Here is a 23,356-nt window from a genome sequence, read left to right on the forward strand (position 1 = left end):
CCTTGATCATGGATTTTTTTCTTAAACTCAACTAATGGATTTTTTTTAAACCCAACTAAAATAAGTTTGAATATGATTCTATTAACAATATCCTAGCATTTTTAAACAAAAAAATGAAAAAAGAAATTACAAACCGATTTGATTTAAAATTTGGGAAAAAAATTAATAAGTCTTATCCACTTAATTGGAGATCAATAGATGAATGATTGCGTAACTGTATAAATTGAAAAATATATAGCTTTGGAGGATTGATAATAAAGAAATCATTTAAGAATTTTCGTATATAAAACATCATAGAGAGCAATTGTAGAACTTTATGTTTGATTTTTGGTGATGTCTTTTATTTTTTACTAATTATTTTTTTTGATGTCAATATATTCAAGTTCACTTTTATTTTAAATTTCGTATAATTTTTGTTTCTTATTAATCCCCTAAATAATAATCTTGGAACTGCCAATGCACTAACATTATACTTTTCATTCATATAAGACACGAAAGAGTAGAGAACAAACTGAGTCCGAACTGTTAAAAATGCAAATGGTCACTATTCAAGAGTCAACCTTCAAAATGTTGCTAATAGTGTTGGAGCCAAAATATTAGTACGAGGACAAGTTAAAAAGCAAAATTGAGCAAAATCAGTTCTTAAGAAAAAAAAAAAAGTTATTCTACAGTAAACGGTAAAAAAAATTAGAAATAAAACACATCCTCCTGTTAGCTACGTGGGATGGTGTACTATGAAGCCATACGGTTTTCGTATGATGGGGCTTGTCCTGAGTGCCAGCCACTAGCCAGGCCAGTGGGGTAGATTAAGTAAATTTCTATCCACAGATTAATAAAAATAAAAAGAAAGTCTGCATTTTGCAATATCTTTCATAATACAAAACAAAATTAAATTTCTACCTTATTATTGGCATCAATAATTCAATATCAACTTATTTTCACCTGTTTCCCATATTATTGGCATCAAAGATAACTTATTTCCTATCATAAGCGTGTGTTATACACACATATAAAATGATACAATCATGATTATATTCATGCATGTTTACATTCAAGCCTCACCTACGCACATAGTTGTTAATAATACTCAATTCAGCCAATCAAAGAAGAGAAGGTGAATCTATGATAATATATCCATTCTTTAAATCTTGAGAGGTTGCCCAATGTAAAGTGGTGAAAACTTAAAAGAAAAACAAAATGAGCTAAAGCTGATCAAACACCGACAAAGGAGTAGTGCAATCAGAGAACACAACGTGGTTGGTGGTTCTTATTTAAGACCCATTCGAAGATCGAAGATTAAAAAAAAAACAGAGACGACAAATCCAACTACAACTCAAAGAACGTATGTGAAATAAATAAATAAATAAATGAAGTTGCTCAGATAGATTGCGTGGCAGAGAATATATAGGACCCAATTTGGTGATGTGAGAAGAAACTATTGGTTGTAGATAAGGTTTGGTGGCATTTACAGTTTACATTACACTGTCATAATTTTTCATGTAGAAGTTAAAATTTAAAAGGAAAATTCAAGTGGGATCAGCCAAGACCAATATTTTCTCTTATTGAATTCTATTGATAATTGAGGTGTATATATATTGAGAACATGGTATGGTTAATACTCTATCAAATAATATAATGTTTTAAAAATACTTAAAAAAAAAAAAACTATGCATAAATTTCAAGAAAGATACAGAGAAGCACATAAAATTGTGCATCTAAATCAATAACTTGTGTTTTATTTTATATAAAAAAAAATGAATTATGGTTCAGAATTAACAAAACTCCACAATTGCATACTTAGAAAAAACAGAAGTGTTATACAGGGAGTGAACTATTGACTAAAAGTATAGCCAAAATGGAAAACAACCGTGTGTGCAGTTGGTGGATCTGTTTTGAACTCTTAAATTAAGCCTAAGAGCTAAGGTCCCCCACTTCAAATTCTCAGCTCAAAAAGGAAAAAACAAGAAGAGGCTAATGATCAGTAAACCTCTAAATCTAAAACTCCGCTCGAATAGCAATGTCAATATCAGTAGGACACAATTTCATCTGTATAAGCAAATGAACCCATTCAACCTTTACATAGGATATTTGACCAGACTCACAGATTAAAAAACAGAGAGATAGAAGAGAATTTGTCCATGTTTTTCTTCTCTAGAACATGCTGAAGGTTGATTGTTCATAGTCATAGGTCAAAAAGGGAGACACAAATAGGGTCTCTGCATGATCTTCAACATGGGAAATGTGAATAATTAACACCATTAATCTGGTGTAGCCAGGATATTCTATTAAATACCAAATTTTTTTTTAAAATCATGTTTAAATTTTGCTTCATTTCTATTTCACACAGCTCAAAAAGGATCATGTGAAAGGTGACTATTCAATATTTATGACAGTTCAACATATGAATATATTTCACAATTTCGTTGAGTATCTTAGTATATATCCAATGCACCGAGAGTTGTGAAAATTTATTCCATGAAGAAATTAATTTCCACCAAGAATCAAAGTATTCTCTAATCTTAAAATCTGCACGCAATCTTAGCTAAGGTCCCCCACGTTAATGAAATGCATGAGTTATATGTCATTTCTCTACATTTCAGGAAATTTATAGGTGTTTGGGGAAACTGAATTGGAGTTACACCTGTAAAGGGAACACGCAAATGGTACAAGTATTTTTTTTTTTTGACTTTAATGCACATCAAAACACCATTTAATTTTCTCTGTTTTCCTAGACTTTAAAGTTAATTAAAACTAAAGAAACTTCAAAGACTTATTAAGTATTTTCTATTTTTTGAGATAAAGACTTATTAAATTTAAAATTAACGTTTAGTGGGGTAATATAACATATCATTAATGCTCATGTATTTCCTTCTTTAATTGCAATGCCAATTGCAAAATTCTGACTTTATAATTAAATAATAATAATAATAATAATGATCCAAGGAGAAAATATTAATTGCTAGTAGAGTAGTTATAATTTCTTGGCGTTGTAGTTGTATCACATTACTTTTGATGTCAAAATTTAGCTGACACAGTGACATCTACTTTGAATTTAATCAGAAATAAATTGATTTTCATTCCCAGCATTTTTAAGGTTAAAGTTTTGTTTCTGAAAATCATTATAAATAATTACCCATTTTGTAGGCAAATGATTAATGTTGACAATGACAAAAATGACAATCCACTCAGACCCACCATGCCCCTATTTTGCTATATGCAGGTTTTTCCTTTCCTAAAAATAGGACGAGATTAGGACAAGTTTTGTTCATTTTATAGTATTTCATTCTGCATCCCCAAATGTGTTTGTATACGTAGTCTTAAATTAATTGTATATAAAATTTAATCTTTATTTATACACTATACTTATAATATAATTTTTATACCTATTCTATTACCACCTTTAAATATATTTGTCTCTCTCGACACTCTCCGTTGCAATTTCTTATACTCTCTTGCTAATTTTGGAGTCATCTTATTAAGGATGAAAAACTCTATACACCTTGCTCAATTCCAACTTGTCCCACTCTTAGTCCGTACAAGTTTTCCCAACTTCAAACAAGAGTAAAGATAGGGATATCTATATCCAAACTTGTCCTGCCTTGTAATCACACCTAATTGATGTATTACGTTAAATATTTGAGATAATCTAGTGTAAATTTAACAGAAGTGAACTAAAATTAGCACTTTTTAATCATTTGAAATTTTTATGGATGGAAATCAAACTTGTGTTAGTTATTAAGACAAAAATATATTTTAACATTTTTTATCAATACATTTATCTTTTAAATTTGTTTATAGTTTATTTGCACTGTTTTATAATTACAAAAATAAGAGAATAATTTTAAAAGGATAATTTAGAATTGACTCTTTTCCTTGGCAATTTAGGCAACTGCCTATGGCATGAACCCCCCCTAAACTAAGTCCCCATAATTTTGGTCTTATAACACAATGCTATGCTTGTATAGTAATCTAAAGTAAAAACATATCATATACCCATTTTTTTTCTTTTTGGAAAAGTGTCCATGTCTAGTTATAATAAATAAACAAAGAAGAAATCCATATACTTTTTTTCTCTCTCTCTATTTCACTTAAAAATCATTAATATAATCGTCTATCAAAAGTAAGAAGGTCCTTACATTGTTTAAACTATAAACTTTTGACTTCAAGATATAAATAAGCTAATTTCAGTTTTGTAATGTAAAGTGCTGAAAGTTTATTTACTTTTTTTCTTCGTAGAGGCAACAATTGGCTTCTGGGCACTTGACTGTTCTCCGGATTATTTGTCAAAGGCTGCTCAAATTGTACCTAAAAAAATGAGAATAGATATAAGTACAGTAGTGAGTATCCCAATCCTGACAGCAAACTCATTAACAAAACAGATTCGTAGAACGCATGACAGTCAGGTTGATATACTTTATTCACCCAGAAATGCATGCAAAGCAGAAGAAAGGAAAACAATAAGAAATTAGTGAACATCTGTGAACAGTGGTCTGACAGCGAAGAGAAATAACACACTCTAACCTCTAATTAAGAAGTTGATATTTTTGCAACACAAACAAAAAACCAGCAGCAAGAAACAAAATTAATAAAGCTTACATAAAGCAGAAAAAGGGAGACTTAATCTAAAATTTTTGAACGAAGAAACTGATACTTCCAGCAAAATCAAATCATAATTAACAAAGAATGAAACAAAGATTTATAAAAAGGAATACCTGAAAGCTATATAGACCTGGATCAATTATAACAGACGTGGCTCTCTCATACCTGCAGATTTCATACAAAGTACAATCCTTTTATTAGCCAAAGTTGTATACAAAATTTGCAGTAAATTCAAGTGCTGCTTTCAAACTAATTCCACCAAAACTACAAATAACTAACAAAAGAGAAAGGATAAGCCAAATACTCATTCCAGCCAATGTCACTTGTATGCTCAATAAAATACTACATTGTTAAAATAGCTAACAACGTTTGAAGCAAATATGTGACACAAAAAAGAAATTCCCAAAATGGAATGCAGCAGCTTATGTATCAAATATATATATATATATATATATGTCACCAAAGTTAGAAATTCATAGGAGGCACGACAACCACAAAACATATTTCTTACATAAATACCATACATGTCCCAAGGAGGTTAACATAATAAAGGAAGACATAATGCAAACATTGTTCATAGTATTAACATAATACAAACTTTGCGTATTCACATTAAACCAAACTAAGACTACTAAATAACTTCCTAGGCTGTCTACACGGCGCACATCATTAGTTAACTTCCTACACTGTCAACCACAACCACCACTACTGCAATCCACCCCCAATAAAGTCAATTCAGGCCCTTCTTCTATCAACCGTCATGGCAAAAAAAGCGGCTCTACTCTTGGCATGATGAAGCTCTTGCACGACCTTGCAATACGTGACATGATCGACATCGGTGTGCTGGTTCAGAAGAGTTACAGCTGCTGTAACTGACTCACTGGCAGCCCCCACAGCAGAGTCTCCAGTGTCGATGGACTTTTTCCCCCGACGGTTCCTCATGTCAATAAAACCCCATATTGCCTCAGTCATGGATTCAAGGGAGTGCCCTTTCTTCCTTTTTCCACTTGAATGAGATGCTTCAGCTGGCCGCTTTTCAGCTTGCCTCCGGCTTTGGGCTTCACTCGGTGTGGGCAGCTCCTCCACGTCATCGAAACCATCGGTGCTGACATTGACATGTACCCCCTCAGAAAGAAAGGCTGCATCAAGTTCTCTCTCTTCATCACTATTGGGAGCTGGTTGGGCAGATGACATTTGCAGGAAACCCGTGGCTGTGTTTGAATTGAAAAGAGTGCCCAACAGCTCATAGTGTCTCATCCCTTTTTTCCTGAAGTCCTTGAATTTATGATTGACCTATTACCAACCATATATATTGGGTTAGATGTTTTATATTTGTAAAACCCAATACAAAGTAGATGGCTAATTTATAATAACCATATAACAGCACTCTTTATTCCAAATTGATGATAGCCAAAAAGGTTTTTTAGGAAATTGTAGACATTGAGTATAAAATAATATAAGTCAAAGATATAAGTCAAAATTTATAAGTCACATTAAACCCCATTAAACCCACAGTAAACCCCATATATAAGTCAGATTTTATTCCATTCCTAAAAGTATCATCATGGGAAAATGTTACAAAACAACTATTTAAAGCCACTATTATTAATACACTCATAAGCCAATAAACCTAATATGTTTGATATTTTTGATATTGAAGTCAGATTTAAGGACTTACCGCAAATGCAGCAGCCTAAGCATCGTCAGTGGCCGTCACCGTATTTGAAATGGGGTCCCATCCCATTCCTGTACGTGCGATGAGCTGGGAGAAAGTGCGGTGTCTTTGTTTCAGTCGTTGATATTTTTGTGTAAGTTGTGCCTTGGTGTAACTCTTAGACGCACGCTTGTTAAACTCATTGACAATTGCTGTCCAAGTTCCAGTCTTGAACTGGCCTTGGGGCATATTCCCTTTCGCATCCTCTTCTAACAAGATGTCAATAAAATGTCTCTCAACTGCTTCAGGCCACTTCTTATCCTCGACATCATCCATCTAAATACATGTTGGTATACTTACATAGACTCGTAAAACGGTCTTCTATGATATGGAATTAAATTGTTTAACTTACTACTAGACCCAAGCAGCAGGCATATAAGAGAAAATTCACCCCATATAAAGGAAAAATACAAAGATACACATTCATACACATAAGTTTTAGGTCAACTTGTAGTGGCATTGTATATTTATGAAGGCATAAGAGCATATTATTATTATAGTTGAATATATGTGTAACCACAACAGATTAGCTATTTTAGCTTCAAGGTAAAATATATTGTCTCTTCAAGAGACAAGGTCCATGTTGGGACTTGTCTCTTGAAGAGACAAGATCTAAAAAATACTATTTCTTCAAATAAGTTTCAAATAACAGTATTTAGTGAAATAATTTTAATTATTAAAGAAAGAAAAAAAAAGTGTTAATGCAAACATAAATAAAAAGAAAACTTTTTAACTTGAGAAACAAAAAGTGTATTGGTTATAACTTGTAAATATTATCTACTCCAAGAGCTGATCTTAGCTATAACGATTATATGTGTAACCACACTCATAGTTGTAGGCCACAATGTCATTACACGGAAAAATTACATAAAATACTGACTCTCTCTCTGTTGGACAGGTTCCAAATATTCATATTCCAAAGGGAGAGAGGTCATGAATTTAATTAATTAATTAATTAATTATAATTAAAATCTTAACATTTTTGAAGAATTTAATTTTCACTAAACGATGTGAAAGGATGTGGCTGCCTTGGCAGCTTAACCTACTTCATGTTCTTCCAAGGCTCACCCATCTCATCAATCCCAGCTTCAGTGCTCATTCATCCAGTGTTGATGAGATGGGCTGGCCCCTTTGGGCTATTTTGTTGTAAATATCTTCTTCCTTTTTCCTTTTTTATTTTTTATTTTATTTTATTAATTTTTTTTATTCAGGAAAAAAGTACATTGATTTCTAAGGTTTTCAAGATTATAAATTCTTATAACTTGGATATATGATATATCAACAATAAATTCATTATTGACCTGGCTATTTGTGGTTTTATTTACACACATACATTACATGTGCAATTGTGCAAAAAAGAAAAAGAAAAGAAATGCCAAAATAAATCATTTTCATAATATTACACAGTGCAAAAAACATTAAATTAGAATGAAACTGTGTTTCCTAGCCTTCCACCTAAGACTCCACAAGTAGAGATAAATGTGCTATCTACTTTTGGCTTTTTCCTTAACCTCCTTGTCCCTTTGTCTTAATATGAGAAGATCATACCAATTGTATGGTCACAGGGTTTGAGAAGAGAACAAAATGTGGTTTTGGAAGGATCTTTGAGAGTTTTCTTCCAATTCTCACACTCCTCCCACTAGGAAACAAAACTTAGGCTATTTGTTTGTCTTTGTTAAATATCTTTATCTTGACCTTATAAAACTCTTTCACAAACTGAAGAATATAATTTCAACTCCAAAAAAATCTGTTTCGTATATAGTTTTCTTGTACATTTGCTCAAAATCTCTATCCAATAAATCTTGATTCTTATTAATGTAAGTATACTACTGCCCTCTAGGTTATATGATAAGCAAGATGCTTGTTTAATGATAAGAAACTCTATTTCGATTTAAATTTATATATTGAGGTTACTTCACTAATTTCTGTAAAGTTTTAAAAGATCAGATTTCTGTTTTTAATTCTAACATGATACTATTAATTAGTTTGGACTTGGGAGTGACACACATCTATGCCAAGGGCACACTCATTTATTTAGCCCATGGTCAGATTGAGTTTTTGATTATTTGACAACAGTCTCTGAGTTATCCTTATAATTCTCTATGACATTATTGTTTCATTCTTTGAGTGCAGCCTTTGTAACTTTTATTTTTATGGACACAGTATTAAGTTAATGTAGGGGAATCATTTACTTTTATTTTTCAAGCATCTTGCACTACATTTTTACATAGGGTTAATTTAGCAACCACATTGCTTCAAAATGAAACGGCCTTTTTAAAATTTAAATAAAAAAACAAGTATGATAGTCTTAGTATCACACAAAAGTGTTGAGTGATCTGAAATTGTGATGGGTAGGGATGTGACTGTTGTCTGAAGTACATCATTCAGCCATTGAATTAGTGAAAGCATGCCCCCAAAAACCCAATACACTAAAAAATCCCATCTAACATATAACAGATCATGAACCCAATATCCATACAAACTCAGAAACAAAAATCCAACACAAGAACTCTAAACCCAGACCCCAAAACAACCCATTGATCCTCTAAGAAACCTGTTAACAAACATCTTCTCAGCCAAGTCAGAATTAGTGAAGGCATGCCCCCAAAAACCCAATACACGAAAAAATCCCATCTAACAGAAGGTGCAGATCATGAACCCAATATCCATACAAACTCAGAAACAAAAATCCAACACAAGAACTCAAGAACCCATAACAAATAGATAAACCCAGACCCCAAAACAACCCATTTATCCTCTAAGAAACCTTTCAACAAACATCTTCTCTACATGCATTCAATAGTCATCAACATATAATTAAAGAAAAGTCACAAAAAAAAATAAAAACCCAAATTTTTGACAAACCCAAATCTAAAATAGACTGACTATCAACGGTCTTAGCAGGAGGGTTTGGGTGCTTAGAAGATTAAAACAGAACTTAGAAGCATGATTACACAGACGTACCAGTAAGGGAGCACGGTCAGAAGAGGAAGTAGAGGAGGAAGCAGAGGAGGAAGCAGAGGCTCTGTAATGAACTCGAGAGGTGGATGAGGAAGGGAGTGAGGCGTCCATCTGAAAGAATATATGAGATTAAAAAAGAATCCCTAACATGAATTAATGTCAAATGAGCTGTTGGGATGTGAAAGAAAGCTGAAACAATTAATTAACAAAATTAAAAACCTTACCTGACCGACCCCTTCAGACTGTGTGAGTTGCCTTTTCCGTAGCAACAGAGCGTCCTTAGCAACAGAGCGTCCTTAGCAAAATAGGGGTTTCTTCCAAATGATGTGTGTGGGATTTTGACGCGTTGATGAAGCTATGTTAGGAGTAAAGGCGCCGGATCTGTGAGGGCTGAGGTGGAATTTTGATGGGTCAGAGCAGTAATGGAGGTGGGTGAGAGGAGTAATGGAGTTCGGATTGTGAGTGTAGAGATGAGAGTAGAGAGGAGAGGAGAGATGAGATGAATATTTGGGCGTGAAGACTGATGATGGCGTGAAGACTGAAGAGATGAGAGTAGAGAGGAGAGGAGAACGTGTTTTTAGAAAAAGCTGATCCAGTGGGTCCGGCTGCAGTGAAAATTGAATTTCATTTTATTTACCGTTGTGCCATAGAAACGCAATTTCATTGTTTAAAATGTGGTCCAAGCATGTTTCAAAAAGTATGTTTCAAACAGCTATTTTTGAGCAACTATTTTCAAACAACCTTATTTTAAACACTATCACCAAACATATTGTTTTAAATTTTGAACACTAGTGTTCAGTGTTTAAACACTGAACACTATGTTTTCAGTTGGCAAACCAAACGGGCTCTTAACATCCATAAATTTCTAGAACAAAACCCATATATATCAATCAAAATTCAAGTCTCCAAAATGCTTTAAAACTATCCATATTTGTATGATAAGTAATTGTTCTTGGCCAATTCTAGAACTCTTATTTGCCAAACCCTCTATAAAATCAAGACTATTATAGTTCCATGCCAAATGAAAAAATAATATTCTGAAACCTTGTTATTATATCATGAACATCATGCTACTTAAACATTTATGGAGTTATAAATTTTGAACAAAGGAGACGTATATTATTTATTTTTATTTTTTTCAATTTATACATAATAAATTGTTAAGCTAGAGCTATAAAAAGTATATATATAAATTTATAAATAAGGGTAATTTAGTATTTTGGACTTAAATATAATTTCATTTATGGTTTTATTCATGTATTGTCACCAAACAAATAAATAATAATAGTCATTCCATTACAGCCTATTGTATTCCTTGTAATATTAATTTCTAATACATTGTAATCATCATTACATTGTATCAAACGTGCCCTTAGATGACTTTTTTTCCTACATGGCAGCATGGCCTTAGGTTGTGTTTGTTTCGAGTGTAAATGGATTTAGGAAAATATTTTACACCCTATGCATGTTTGGTTGCACATGTAAAATACAGTCAAATTGAAAATCTTTTCATTTGACCATAAAATAAGGCCCGTTGACCTGTAAAATATTTTACACATTAGTTTTACCTTCAATTTGTTTTCTGGGCCCACACACCTGAAGAGAGAGAGAGAGAGAGAGAGAGAGAGAGCTAGAAGGGAAAGTGAAGAAGACAACCCAACCTACCTTCGCCGGTCAGATCGCGCTGCAGGTTCATGCCTTAACCTTACTGAACCGTCGTCATCGCCGCTATAGATCTACACCACCGGTCAAGGAAGCCCTTTCTCTTCTCTGTTCCTTTCTCGTTCCCTTTAACCAACGAAGGCCAAAAAGCTAACACGATCTGTGATCTACAAACTGATCTTGTTCCCGTCGCCTCCTTTAAACCCACCCGCCGATCTTGTCGCCGTTAAACCCACTCGCCGATTTTGCCTCTTTCAGGCCCACCCATTGATCTGTGGTCCTTTACCTCTCTCTTTCTCTCAATCTATCTCTCCCTCTCCCTTTCTCACGATCGGTGCTTATTTTTGTGAAAGATTGATTTTTTTTTTGTTATGTTTTTTTTGTTGATTTGGTTTATATATTCAGATTTCCTATTATAATATTTGTTTGAAAGTTGAGAAAATGTGAGAGAATGTGTTTTCTAGAGGATTTTTAGAAACACAACCAAACACCTTAAAATATTTTTCAAAGCATTTTTTGTGATGCGACAAAACACTTGAAAATATTTTCATTTTTACAAAAATGTTTTCACTTGAAAATATTTTACACTCTAAAATCATTTTATATTAAGCCAAACACAACCTTAATTGTAGGAAAAAACTTCTTTTATTATATATAATATATGATATGATATAGATTATAGAATAAATATATTTTCATATATAATATAAGAATTGTGTTTCTTTTGTTTTTGGTTAAATGCTAATTTCTTGATATTATATAGAGACAGATACCTATTCCCTTTTCAAGTTTAAGAATGAATAGCTTGTACTATTATGCACTCTTGAAGTGATGGTTACTTTACAAATATAAGTACTTATAGGATGTGAGGGCAATAATTTAATTAAAGTCTCCAGAAAGAAGTCTCCAGAAAGAAGTCTCACACACATATACATTATCCAATATTAGGATTTCTATCTTGTTAAAAAAAAAAAAAAAAAGGAACAGCTTGTAACTTCCACTTGTCATTCTACCGTTTACCAAACAAACAAACGAACGATCGTATTTACAGTTGTTCGCTTCATCGTAAACAAAATTTTCCAAGAAAAAACGAAAAAGAAAACAATGGGTTGGGTGATGTTGAAAAATGAAAACCCTAACCGGTGAGTTTGGAGGATGAGATGAGGCCGAGCCTGGCTGAGATAATTGATGATGATGATGGAAGGAGAGCGAGAGCGAGATTCGGATTTGAAGGTGAAGGTGATCGAGTGGGAGGACTTTGAGCAAGAGCTTGCTAGGTTATGGAGTCTCTCTTCTGCGCTCAAACAAGCTAACCAAAACAAACTTTCTCTTCACCGTAAACTCCACTCCCTTATTCAGGTAAAGACACAAAATCTATTGCTCCGCGATTCACAATTTCAATTTCAAATTCTTTTTCTTTTGCTTTTATTTATTTAAAAATTTAACAATTAAAGCTTTTCTTATTCAAACAGATTTATTGTCAAAAAAAAAAAAAAAAAAACATTTTTCAACCCATCACCATCAGGGTGCAACCTAGTAGTAGGGGGTTGGGTTCAATTCCTACTAGGATAGGATAGGATTACCTGCCTGCCTGATACATGGTTCTAGTGGGCGGTGTCGAGTGTTGTTCCAAGGGCCTTGCCTTGCTAAGCTAAGGTTCCACCTCATCCAAAAAAAAAAAAAAAAAAACAGTTTTGTGTTAGGACAAAATTTAGCTACAAAATTGGTTGTTCCTTAAGATTACAAACTCACTCAATAAAATAAATATTACAACAGATTTTGAAAATCTAACATTTGAATTGCATGTTCTTTATGCTCTTAATACACATGTTAAATTTTGTGTCAATCGAATATGTATAAGTTTATATTTTGTGTATAATTTTAAATTTCAAAAACTTGCAATTTAAAAAATTTATTAATGACATAACTATTGATCTTTAATTTTCTTGAAATTTTACAAGCATGGAAGATATAAAAATAAGATGTAATTCAATGGTGGATTTGTCAAAATTCACCTCTAATTGACAAATCCACCTCTAATAAAAAGATATTAAGTAAGTTTGTAGCCTAAGGCTACAACTAATTTTGTAGTTAAATTTTGTCATTTGTATTATAGCTGAAGATATCACATTTCCCCCACTTCACATACTTACTTTCTTACTAATTGATTGTATGAATCAATTAATATAGAAGCCATTGGATTGAAGTTTTTGTATTTGATACCTTACCATGAACTTGAGGAGGAGAGCAATCACAATGAAAAAAAGAAAGAAAAAAAAGGTCTTTTTTTGGTTTTCTTGGGGGGGGGGGGGGGCTTAATTGATTAGCCCGCGGATTAGCGGGCCTCATCATTGTGTTTGTGGGCAGATTGATGCCCATTCATTGAATCAATTGAATGAGCTCGAGGAGATGCATGAGAAACTTGATGCTAAAAAAAAAGTGATGGAAGACATGTCCATGCGTTCCAAGCTTGCAAAGGAGGATGCTAACAAGCAAGAGGACCAGCTTAGTGTTCAAGTTAGATCACTTTTGGTTGCCGGGACTGCACTTTCTGTCGCAAGGAAGCGATTGCAGGTATGCATGCTTTTTTATTTTATTTTATAAGAAAGTAGAATTGCTTTATTGAAATAAAAAACTTTATGTTAGAGATGATGAACACAAAGGGTCAAGAAAAATTACACAGCAAAGCTAAGAGAATTGTGAAACTCTAAAACAGAGGTATGATGAGTAAAACCCCAAACCTGAGACCAATTAAACAGGTTGCGAATCAATAATGATTTCAATTGTATGCTTTTTTTCTTTTGCAGTATTTGTTCACATAACATGCCCGCCAAATATTCAATGTTTGTATTTATTGATTGACAAAACAATGACTTGAAAACCAGCTTGAACTTAAATACCAATTTTAAAATTTATATAGAGAGTACTTATCAAAAAACAAATTTATATAGAGAGTAAGATGAAATATTATCATAATGTGGGAACTTAGGTGCCAAAATGTAATTACCTCATTAAATAGTCTTTGATTCATGTTATGTTATGAAAGAGCCTTGGCACCTGATGTCATGATTTGGTAACTCTGACTAGTATTGGGAGTTAAGTTTCTGCAGTTATTGGATATCAACTTTTTGATTTCCTGATCAGAGTATGAAGTAAATTTTTTTTTTTTTTTCATCATGGCCAAATAGGACTTGTGTGGAACACATGCACCCATTTGAATGTGCAGAATAATCTATGGTCTACAGTTGGTTGAACCATGTATCCAGTGTTCCTGTTTCATTGCTGCGAGTATTTTATATTTGCATTGGTGTAACTTAAAAGCTGATCATGTTTATATTACAGGAATCAAATAGGTTACTTGCTGGAGAGAAGGGTTATGTTCGTCTCAGAAATTTACAAAAAAGGCTAAGGATGAGGCAACAATATATGATATCTCAAGTTTCATTGCTCTATCCTGTAAAGATCTCTGTTGGACCTGCAGAGGAGCAGGAACTTGAGTTATTTCCTAGCAGTAGTAGATCAGGTATGTGTTAGTGAGTTTGAAACTTGTTGTATTACATTCAAAATTGTTCAAATGGACCTTCTCTGCTTGTTACATACATTTGAGAGCAAGAGCTGACGTAACCAAAGAATCTGATGGCTCATGGTTACTGTAACTCATGTTCCTCTCTAAAATCATTTTGCATTAACAATATTTCTTACTTGTTGGTATATATTCGCATTACCGATCTGTTGGAGTCATGTAGATTACTCTACTTTTCACAGAATCAAAGAACTAGTTGGAAGCATTGCTGATTCGAACTCTGTGTGATTGGTCTTTTGCTTGGGGTCTTATGAATAGTAATTAGTAACACTCTTATAGATCTCACAAGTCACTTCTATTTTGTGCATAATTTTTTTTTTTTTTTGGGTAATTCTTTTAGGTGAGTGCTCATCATCATGAACATGAAGTAATCTATTTTATTACTTGTAAAAAAATGTAGATAATTCTAGTTTTCTAGCTGTCATAATTAAGTAATTAACAGCTAATATTTTTTATTTTTTCTTTTATGGGATAAGTTCTTTTATGTTAAACTTGCTGTTCTTCTCATTGTATCTTAATGAACACATATCTTTTATATTGAGACGAAAAGTTAGAATTTTTGTTGGCTTTGTAAATCATTTTATAAGCTTATATTTTCTTTTTAGAGGTTTTGTTTAACTCCTTTTCAGGAGTTCCTCAAAGTGGTCTGACACTGGGCTTGTATGACTCTCTGTCTATTCAAAGGATAAAACCAACTTCACTTCATTTCTAAAACTCAATTATAAGAATGACTTCTGGATATATCTGGATTTACTGTACAGCTTATTCAATGCCTTCAGGGATGGACTGTGCACATTCAATGCTTTCTAACACAAAACATTAACCTTGTTTGCATTTTATTAGCTGAAGCTGAACTGCTCTAGGGATTCCGAGCAGTGTTGGTAAAAGCGAGAGGCGCACTTAAGCGCAAAGGCCTCTTGTAGCCTAGGCGCAAAGCGCAAGCGCGCGCATGATTGAAGTGAAGCGCACATTTTTAAAAAATAATTTAAAAATTATTATTAATGAGAAATGCAACAATCAAATGATCAAATGATCATATAAATTGAAATAATTTTTTTTTATATAATTCATATAACATTTAGATATGCCTTACTTTTGCAATTTAACTCAAAAATTGCAAGTCAAGTCATTTTATTTTTTCGGATAAGCTAGATATGAGTACTTCCATGTAATATCCTTTCTTAAATCTCCTATATCCATAATGCCCTATGACTAATTAGTAATATTAGTTAATAATTTAATCACTTAATGACTATAACTTTGTAAGAATTAGTCTGCTATGTTCAACATCAACCACTAAAGTAACTAAACAATTACCGCATATATTATATCATGCTTTGTTTTTTTTTTTTTTTTTTTTCATGAATGAGCTTAAGAATATGAGGACATTGCAACATGGTAATTGGTACCAAGGAGCTAGGTCAGTTATTGTTTCAAGGAGAAAAAATAAAAATAGAGAAGAACTGGGAGGTTGTGGGTTGGGTTTTAGGACAAGTAATACTCAAAATTTTTTTTTTTTTTGATAAGTAAGTTACACTAATAATATGCAAAATCAGTGATTTATATCAATAATGTCAAGATCCTATAATTTTAATTCAGTTTTGGTTTATTTTTTTGAAAAATATAAAAATCTCCAAAAAGAGTGCTTTGAGCTTTTTGAAAAAGCACAAAAAAGCCCACCTAAAGCGCGCTTCTTTGAATGAGCCTAGCTTTTGAAGCAAAAAGCATTGGAGCATTGGGGCTTCGAGCTTTGAGCTTAAGCGTGCTTTTAACAACATTGATTCCCATCACCTTCAATACTACTAGTTTCTACGCTTCTCACTACTTTTGATAGCTTTGTAGTGATAAATTTTGAGATATCCTTGATATCCTTTATATATCTGACTTCTGGAAATAATTTTGATTGAATGTACAGCTTACAGAATACAAAACATTACCCTCGGTTCATTTTATTAGCAGACCTGCTTTAGGGATTCCCAGCATCTTTAGTAATACTACTTCATACTCTTCTCATTGCTTTTGATAGCTCCGTAATGATGATTTGTAAATGTTTGTCTATCTGTTATATTTTCTATAATTTAAGTTGATTGGACATGCATCCTGATATGTATGCATCAATTTTTAAATGCTTCATATCTAGGATCTCATGTGAGCCTGTTATATACTAGGTTCTAGTTTCCTTGTTAATTATTATTTTTTGGTTTGTTTTTACTATCAGGGAGTTCTGCTGGATCAAAACCTTTTAATCATGGATCCTTGACAATTTTAGGTCTGCACTTGACTATGCTTCCTTTTAAGCAGATGAGTTTTTTCACTGACAAGAAGGAGGTTCAGAGGTCTGCAACTGCCCTGGGATATGTCTCTCATGTGTGTCCTTTCTCTTTGCTTTACATAAACTTCTATTTTTTGATAAATTTTACATAAACTTAACAATATCAAATGGTACATCATCTACTACCTGCTCTTCTGTATTGATAGTTCATTTTTATTCATCCTAATAGGAATTTATAATTTTTTCATCGTGTTATAATATGCTAATGCGTTTTAGGCAGCGATTGTTTTGTTAAAGTTAAAGTGTTGAAGCCTGCTGCTGGACCAACATATTGGAAAGTACTTTATTAGCCTGATTTTTTTGCAGGCTGTTTCTCTTATAGCTTCCTACTTAAAAGTTCCTTTGCGTTACCCATTTCGCTTGGGTGGTTCTCATTCATATATTATTGACTATTCACCTTCTATAGAGCCTACATCATCAGATTCATCTTCAAATACTGAGCTTTCCACAAGTATGAAGCACGTGGAGTTCCCTCTCTTTTTAGAAGGTCAAGACACAACGAGGGCCGCTTATGCTGTATTCTTGTTAAATAAGGTGTGCTTTCTTTGATATGTAATCTCTGGTCTCTAAAACTTTCATGCAAATTGTAACATTGAATCAAATTAGGTTGCTTGGACTATGTACTGTAGTAAAATATGGAAGTTTCCCCAAAATATATTTTTGTTTTTCTTTTGAATTCTTCCAAGTATGTTAGGCATTGCACAATTGCTTGCTTAGTATTTCTCTTGTTCAATCCCCTTTAAGCTGGGATTTTAGATTTTCTATCTTAGTTTTCACTGCCAGCTTAAGTAACTTTTTAAAGCCTCACTTTTTGTAAGAGCAGTTGTACTTTCACACATTATTTTTTTAAATAAAATAAGACAATGAAAATAAGCTCATCCAAACACACTCTTAAAATGTGATGGTTTGAGGTGAGATGTAATTAATTTGTGTGCTTTCAAGATAGAAGCATAAGCCTATAATTCCCTGATCTTTTTCTTTTTACCTTTGATTTGTAAGCAACACATAAAAATCTCACCTTTTCAAGTAGACATCGTTTATCGAGGAATTGATAATTTTATACAATAACAACAAAGCCTTAGTCCCAAAATTTGGGGTTGGCTAATTTCACTGCATCCGGGGTCTGATGCAGTGTGACACTAGTAGGGGATGCACCAAAGAGTATTTGTATTAGATCCATTCATAGAGAGACCAAATTTTATGCAAAATGCGAAGAGATGGTAGTCAGTACTCTTATCTACTATAATTTATATTTTTGTATTGCTATGGTTGGGATCCTCATATAGATCATTCCTGTTAATTTTATGAAACTAGGCAATTTTGTTGATAGTTTAATTTAACTTAATCCTTTTTTTAATTTAATTTTTTGTTTTATTTTCCTGAGAGTATTGTGGTTTCCTCTAGAAACACCAATTCATCATGTCCAAGTAGGATACATGGAATCATTGTTCTAAAGCAGTGTCACTAAAAATTAAAGTTTCTGTAACTGTTTGGCAGCAACTAGTATCAATGTTTGCCAGAGTGATGTACCATGAATTACCTATGTTTTAGAATCTTTATCCTGAAATAACCGTATGCCTGTGTGATGCATGGGGACATTACAAATCAAATGTAAATTAAAGAAATTATTTCATCAATTGAATCACTTCCCCAATTTGACTCTGAAGCTACTACAGAGGCCATTAACAAATCACTTTCCTGTGTTGCTAGAGTGTAAATTAAAGAAAATATGGCAAGTCGTTCCGTTGAGTCTTTTGTGGTGCCTATGGCAAGAACGAAATTCTCGGTGCTTTGAGGGGGAAGAGCCAAGTGTGACTGAAGTTGAAATATCTATTTTTGAGGTCCTTTTATGATTGGGTTTCACCATCTATTTCATTTCTGTAGAGGGGTTTCTAGATTATTTGGACTTCCTTGAGCTTTCAATGGTTGCTGTTTTTCTTTCTTGTTTACTTTCTCTTTGTTTTTGTGTTGCCTTTTATATACAGCCTGCGTACCTGGTGGCACTTTTTTCTTAATTAAAGAAATTATTTACTTAAAAAAAATAATCAGAATTATTTTTTGGTGGATTGGAGAGTGGTTTGTCCCCCTGTCAAAGAGGGAGGTCTGGGTATTAGAAAAAGTAGTTCATTTAATCAAGCCCTCTTAGGGAAGTGACTTTGGAGATTTGGTGTGGAGAGGGACCATTTATGGAGGAGAGTAATTTATGTAAAATATGGTGAAGCGTAGGTGGTGGGACAACGGAGCAAATTCGGGGTCAGCATGTTGTTAGTTTGTGGTAGAGTGTTCTTACAGGCTGGGATTCTTTTTTGTAATTTCTTATGGCTTGAGGTTTGAGACGAGTCTGGGGTAATGTTTTGGACGGATGTTTGGTGCAGTGACTGCTCTTTGAGGGATTGGTTTCCTGACCTGTATGATTTGGAAGTGAATGAGGAGGCTATAGTGTTCTCATATCTAGCTGGCCTGTCTGAGGGGGAAGGAAGACATTGGAATCCTCAATTCAGCCAGGCCTTTGCAGGATTTGGAGTTACAATCTATTTTTTTTTTCTTGGGGTGCTATATGATAAATATGCCTGTCTCCTCTGGTCAAGATCAAGTGGTTTGGTTGCCACCAAAGAAAGGAGTGTTTGAGGTGAGACCATAGTATAATGCTCTAAAGGGTTCTACAGGTTCATGTTTTCCTTGGAAGAGCATTTGGATGGCCAAAGTTCCAAGGAAGGTTTCCCTTTTCACATGGTCTGCGTGTCTTGGGAGTTGGGAGAATTCTCATAGTTGATAATCTTCAAAAGCAACACGTTTTAATAGTTGATTGGTGCTTTATGTGCGAATGTAGCAGATAATCTATTGATTGTCTTTTTCTTCACTGCTCTATGGCAACAGATTTATAGTCCTTTGTTTTCACTGTCTTGGTAATGCCTAAATTGGTGATTGATCTGTTGGAATGTTGGGAGGGTCAGTTTCAGTGCCATAGAGGCGCCAAGGTGTGGCGAGCTCTGTTGTTGTGCGTGATGTGGAATCTATGGTATGAAAGAAATAGATGGGTCTTTGATGGAGCATATTTTGCGTACTTTGTTTGATTGGATGCATGCTCTAGGTGGCATCTCCTCCATGTCGTTTGTTGATTTTGTTGATTCTCTTTCCTTCCGAGTTGTATGATCTAAAAGGGATTAGTGCACCTCTACCCTTCTCTTTTTCTAATAAATGATTTTACTTTAAAAAAAATCTGAGTTATAATATAGAATCATTCATGTAAGCCGAGTTTTTATTAAACCAAATGTTATGTTAGAGGATTAAAATAATTTAAACAAAATAATAAAATCTCTTGTAACTTTCATTTTATGGGAGTGGTATTTTAATATTTTCAAAACTTTTGTGATAGAGTTATTATTAAATTTAATGTGACACATGGGGCAAGCATAGTGTGTAAAGAGAACTTTTATTATATGGTAAGATATATGATGTCTAGCTATGCCATCTCTTGGTTTCCTATACATATGGATGTTGCTTTTAAAGACCAATTCATCCTATGCCAAGAGCCTTGTAGTCCAACTAGTTGGCACCTCCTTGTTTCTAAAGAAGACATCTAGGGTTCAAATACCCCCTCCCCCAACTATCGAATTATCCCAAAAAAAATTAAAATCCTATTATGTTAGGGTATTTATCTGCTGATTTACACCCTAAATTTTACTTAATTCATGGTTGATGACAGCTTTATTGTTATTTTTTCTCTCTTTAAATTAGTTTGCCCAAAATTTAATTCATATTCTTTTTGATTACTGCAAGTAAACTTAACATTTTCCCTTTTGGTTGTAGGATTTAGAGCAGCTTTTGAATTTTATTGGTGTAAAGAGTTTAGGACCATGCCACGTATTGGCTAACTTAAAGGAGCTTCTAAGAAATATCCAGTCTGCAGATTATATAGATACATGATTCAATGTTAACGGTCTGTTAGCTTCTCTGTAAATGGAATTATTTGTATTCTTGGGTGCAAATTTTTGATGGAGCACCTTTCATATAGCTTTGTCAGTTTGTTTCAATTGATTGAAGCAGAATGTGCTTAATGCAAATTCTTTCTTGGATCAGAAACCTTAAGAATTTTGTGTAAAGTGTGAATTCGATGTTGGGAAAAGGGTTGTGCTGTGAAATTTTTAGATGCGCATTATTTTTGGGAGTGGAATATATGGAGGACCATGGTTCCAATTTGTTTTAATCTGTTCTTGCTTTAATAATATGTTCAGATGGTAGAAGAGGAGGATTTGAACCCACTTTACCCCAAGGAAGGGATGCTTGCTTATATATATATAGACAAATATATATATATATATATATATATTTGTCTGATTAATTAACATTCGAGTGTTAGATATAGTTAATTGGACAGATTATGTTGCACTTGTATGCCAATTTCATTGGCAAGCTTGCACGCATTTTCGCCAACAGGAGCTACATACTCTGGAGCTATGCGTACTGGCAGCTTACCAATGAACAATGGAGATGAGGCAATTGCCTTGCTATGCTTGCGAGCCTGTCTCTATTTCACGTTCTTGCCCTTTTGTTAATGTTTTTATTTTTGGAAGTTACTAGTACTAATGATGATTTGAAGACAAATTTTTTTCTCCTAAACTAGACTTGTATCCATTCTCAAACTTATATGTTTTACCATATTTAATAATAACTCCCAGCATTCAGTTGTCATTTTTAAAGCTCTGTTACATACGGTCCTTAATTTCTAAGCTTCAACTCTCAATAAATTATTATAATGTGTATAGAATACATCAACCATGTCACTTAAGGAACACAGATGGTCAAAAAAAGTCATGGTCGAAGCTACAAACAGTACCAATATTGGAGGACACAATGGTCTGATATTTTTAATTGCCTACATAATGGGTTAAGTTAGAATATTATGCATGATAAGGGTACCAATGGCTTGAACCCTTATTTAGTGTTTCAACTATGTAGTTCCAAAGTCAATAGTTAGTGAAGTCTTAAACTATGACTTTTTATGTGGAAGCAAGGCATTAGCTTTTACATCACACGCATAATATCCTAGTACTCTACCATGAGCTTCTAAGCCAACACATTTACAGCCTTGTGCTTGATCTTAGCTTTCATGAGCAATTTAGAGAATTAGCCCTATTCTCAAAGGAAGCGGCCCTACTTCCATGCTCAATTAGGTGTATCTATCAAGGATGCTCTCGCAACTCTAACATCCCACTCATAAAAGCTATAGATCACATTTAGAGTTTTTTAATATAAAACTCATCCTTCATAGTTTTACGAGATACATGCACTTACATCATAGGGACGGACAAGGGTACTTGTACTCAAAATTTAGTGTATGTTATACAAACTACTCTATGATTCGTTTGAACCTATTTCTTAGGATCTCCAGTCCCTAGGTAGGGTATCCTCATAGGTAATTTATTTTCTTTGGGCTTTAATCCCATCTCCCTCGATTTACATCTAGACTTTCGACTCTAAATAGAGATTTCATCATTTCATTTATATAGTAACTCAAAAAGTTTAGGGAAACAGCACTTTACTTTATATAAAAATATTATAATAAAATACTGCTAATATAAGATAGATTCATTTTTTTTTTTCAACAACATAAATGTAAGTTGTTTACTTCTTCACTGGCTTAAGCTTAATTAGCTTCTTGGTAAAATCATCATATGCATGGCCAGTGGTAATCACATTCATTTTTTTTCCATCACTATATATTCAATATAGTAGCATGCTAAAAGTACATGTTTCTATTATAGTAGAAACCATTTTATACATAAATATCATTTAAAAAAATATATATTACTCTTGCTCTTGGTGGTTAATCTCACTAAAAATTGTTTTTCCACCATTTCATAACTCATAAATATATGGCAAGAGATGTAGATTTATTAGCATCTACATAGGGTTAGTAGTCTCTAATTACTAGGAACCAGATTTAGGAACAAAAAATATTCATAATTCACAAGTATACGAGACTTAATATTTTTTTAAAAAAAAACTTGGCATCATTAGAGCATTAGCATTGGAGAATGCTAATGCTACTCCATTTTACCATTCTAAAACACCACTTTATTATTATACCATACCATTTTACCATTTCTCCTACATCCCAAAATTCTATTTTTATTAAAATATTATTTTTTAACCGTTCTTTATTATTTATTTCCAACCGCTATATATTTTTCAGATTGCTGGAACTTCTTCATTTTTTTCATCTTTTTTTCACTTTCTCTCCCATGCTCTCTGTCACTTTCTCTCTACCCCTCCATTTCCCTTTCTCTATGCCTGACTGCCTCTCGAGTTTGTGGGTCTCTTTGGTGCTGGGTGTGGCTGGGCGGTGGATCGTGGATCGTGGGTCTCTGCGGTGGATCGTGGATCGTTTTTCAGTGAGTTTTAATTTTGTTGGGTTTTGATTGATTTTGGTGGGATTTGATTTTTGTGGTTGGGTTTGTGGGTTGATCAGAGTGGCTTTGGGTGCTGGTTGTGGATGGGTATG

The 23,356-nt window shown here is 33.4% G+C and overlaps 1 protein-coding gene across 1 annotated transcript; it reads left to right on the forward strand.

Moving 5' to 3' along the window:
- The first annotated feature begins 11,909 nt into the window (after nucleotides 1-11,909).
- On the forward strand, nucleotides 11,910-21,058 carry LOC115995075 (UV radiation resistance-associated gene protein). Its single transcript, XM_031119496.1, has 6 exons — nucleotides 11,910-12,295; nucleotides 13,304-13,510; nucleotides 14,279-14,459; nucleotides 16,738-16,886; nucleotides 17,158-17,385; nucleotides 20,662-21,058. Exons 1-6 carry the CDS (start codon nucleotides 12,125-12,127, stop codon nucleotides 20,776-20,778), a joined length of 1,053 nt encoding a protein of 350 aa, XP_030975356.1. The 5' UTR covers nucleotides 11,910-12,124; the 3' UTR covers nucleotides 20,779-21,058.
- Nucleotides 21,059-23,356: the final 2,298 nt, after the last annotated feature.

This window comes from Quercus lobata, chromosome 6 (assembly GCF_001633185.2).
Source record: "Quercus lobata isolate SW786 chromosome 6, ValleyOak3.0 Primary Assembly, whole genome shotgun sequence".
In the NCBI taxonomy this organism is placed as follows: domain Eukaryota; kingdom Viridiplantae; phylum Streptophyta; class Magnoliopsida; order Fagales; family Fagaceae; genus Quercus; species Quercus lobata.

Excerpts from the sequence above, each read along its gene's own strand:
- LOC115995075 (XM_031119496.1), top strand. The coding sequence starts at position 12,125 with ATGATGATGATGGAAGGAGAGCGAGAGCGAGATTCGGATTTGAAGGTG. Across the intron at positions 12,296-13,303 it reads AACTCCACTCCCTTATTCAG|ATTGATGCCCATTCATTGAA; the intron begins GTAAAGACACAA and ends GTTTGTGGGCAG. Across the intron at positions 17,386-20,661 it reads CTGTATTCTTGTTAAATAAG|GATTTAGAGCAGCTTTTGAA; the intron begins GTGTGCTTTCTT and ends TTTTGGTTGTAG.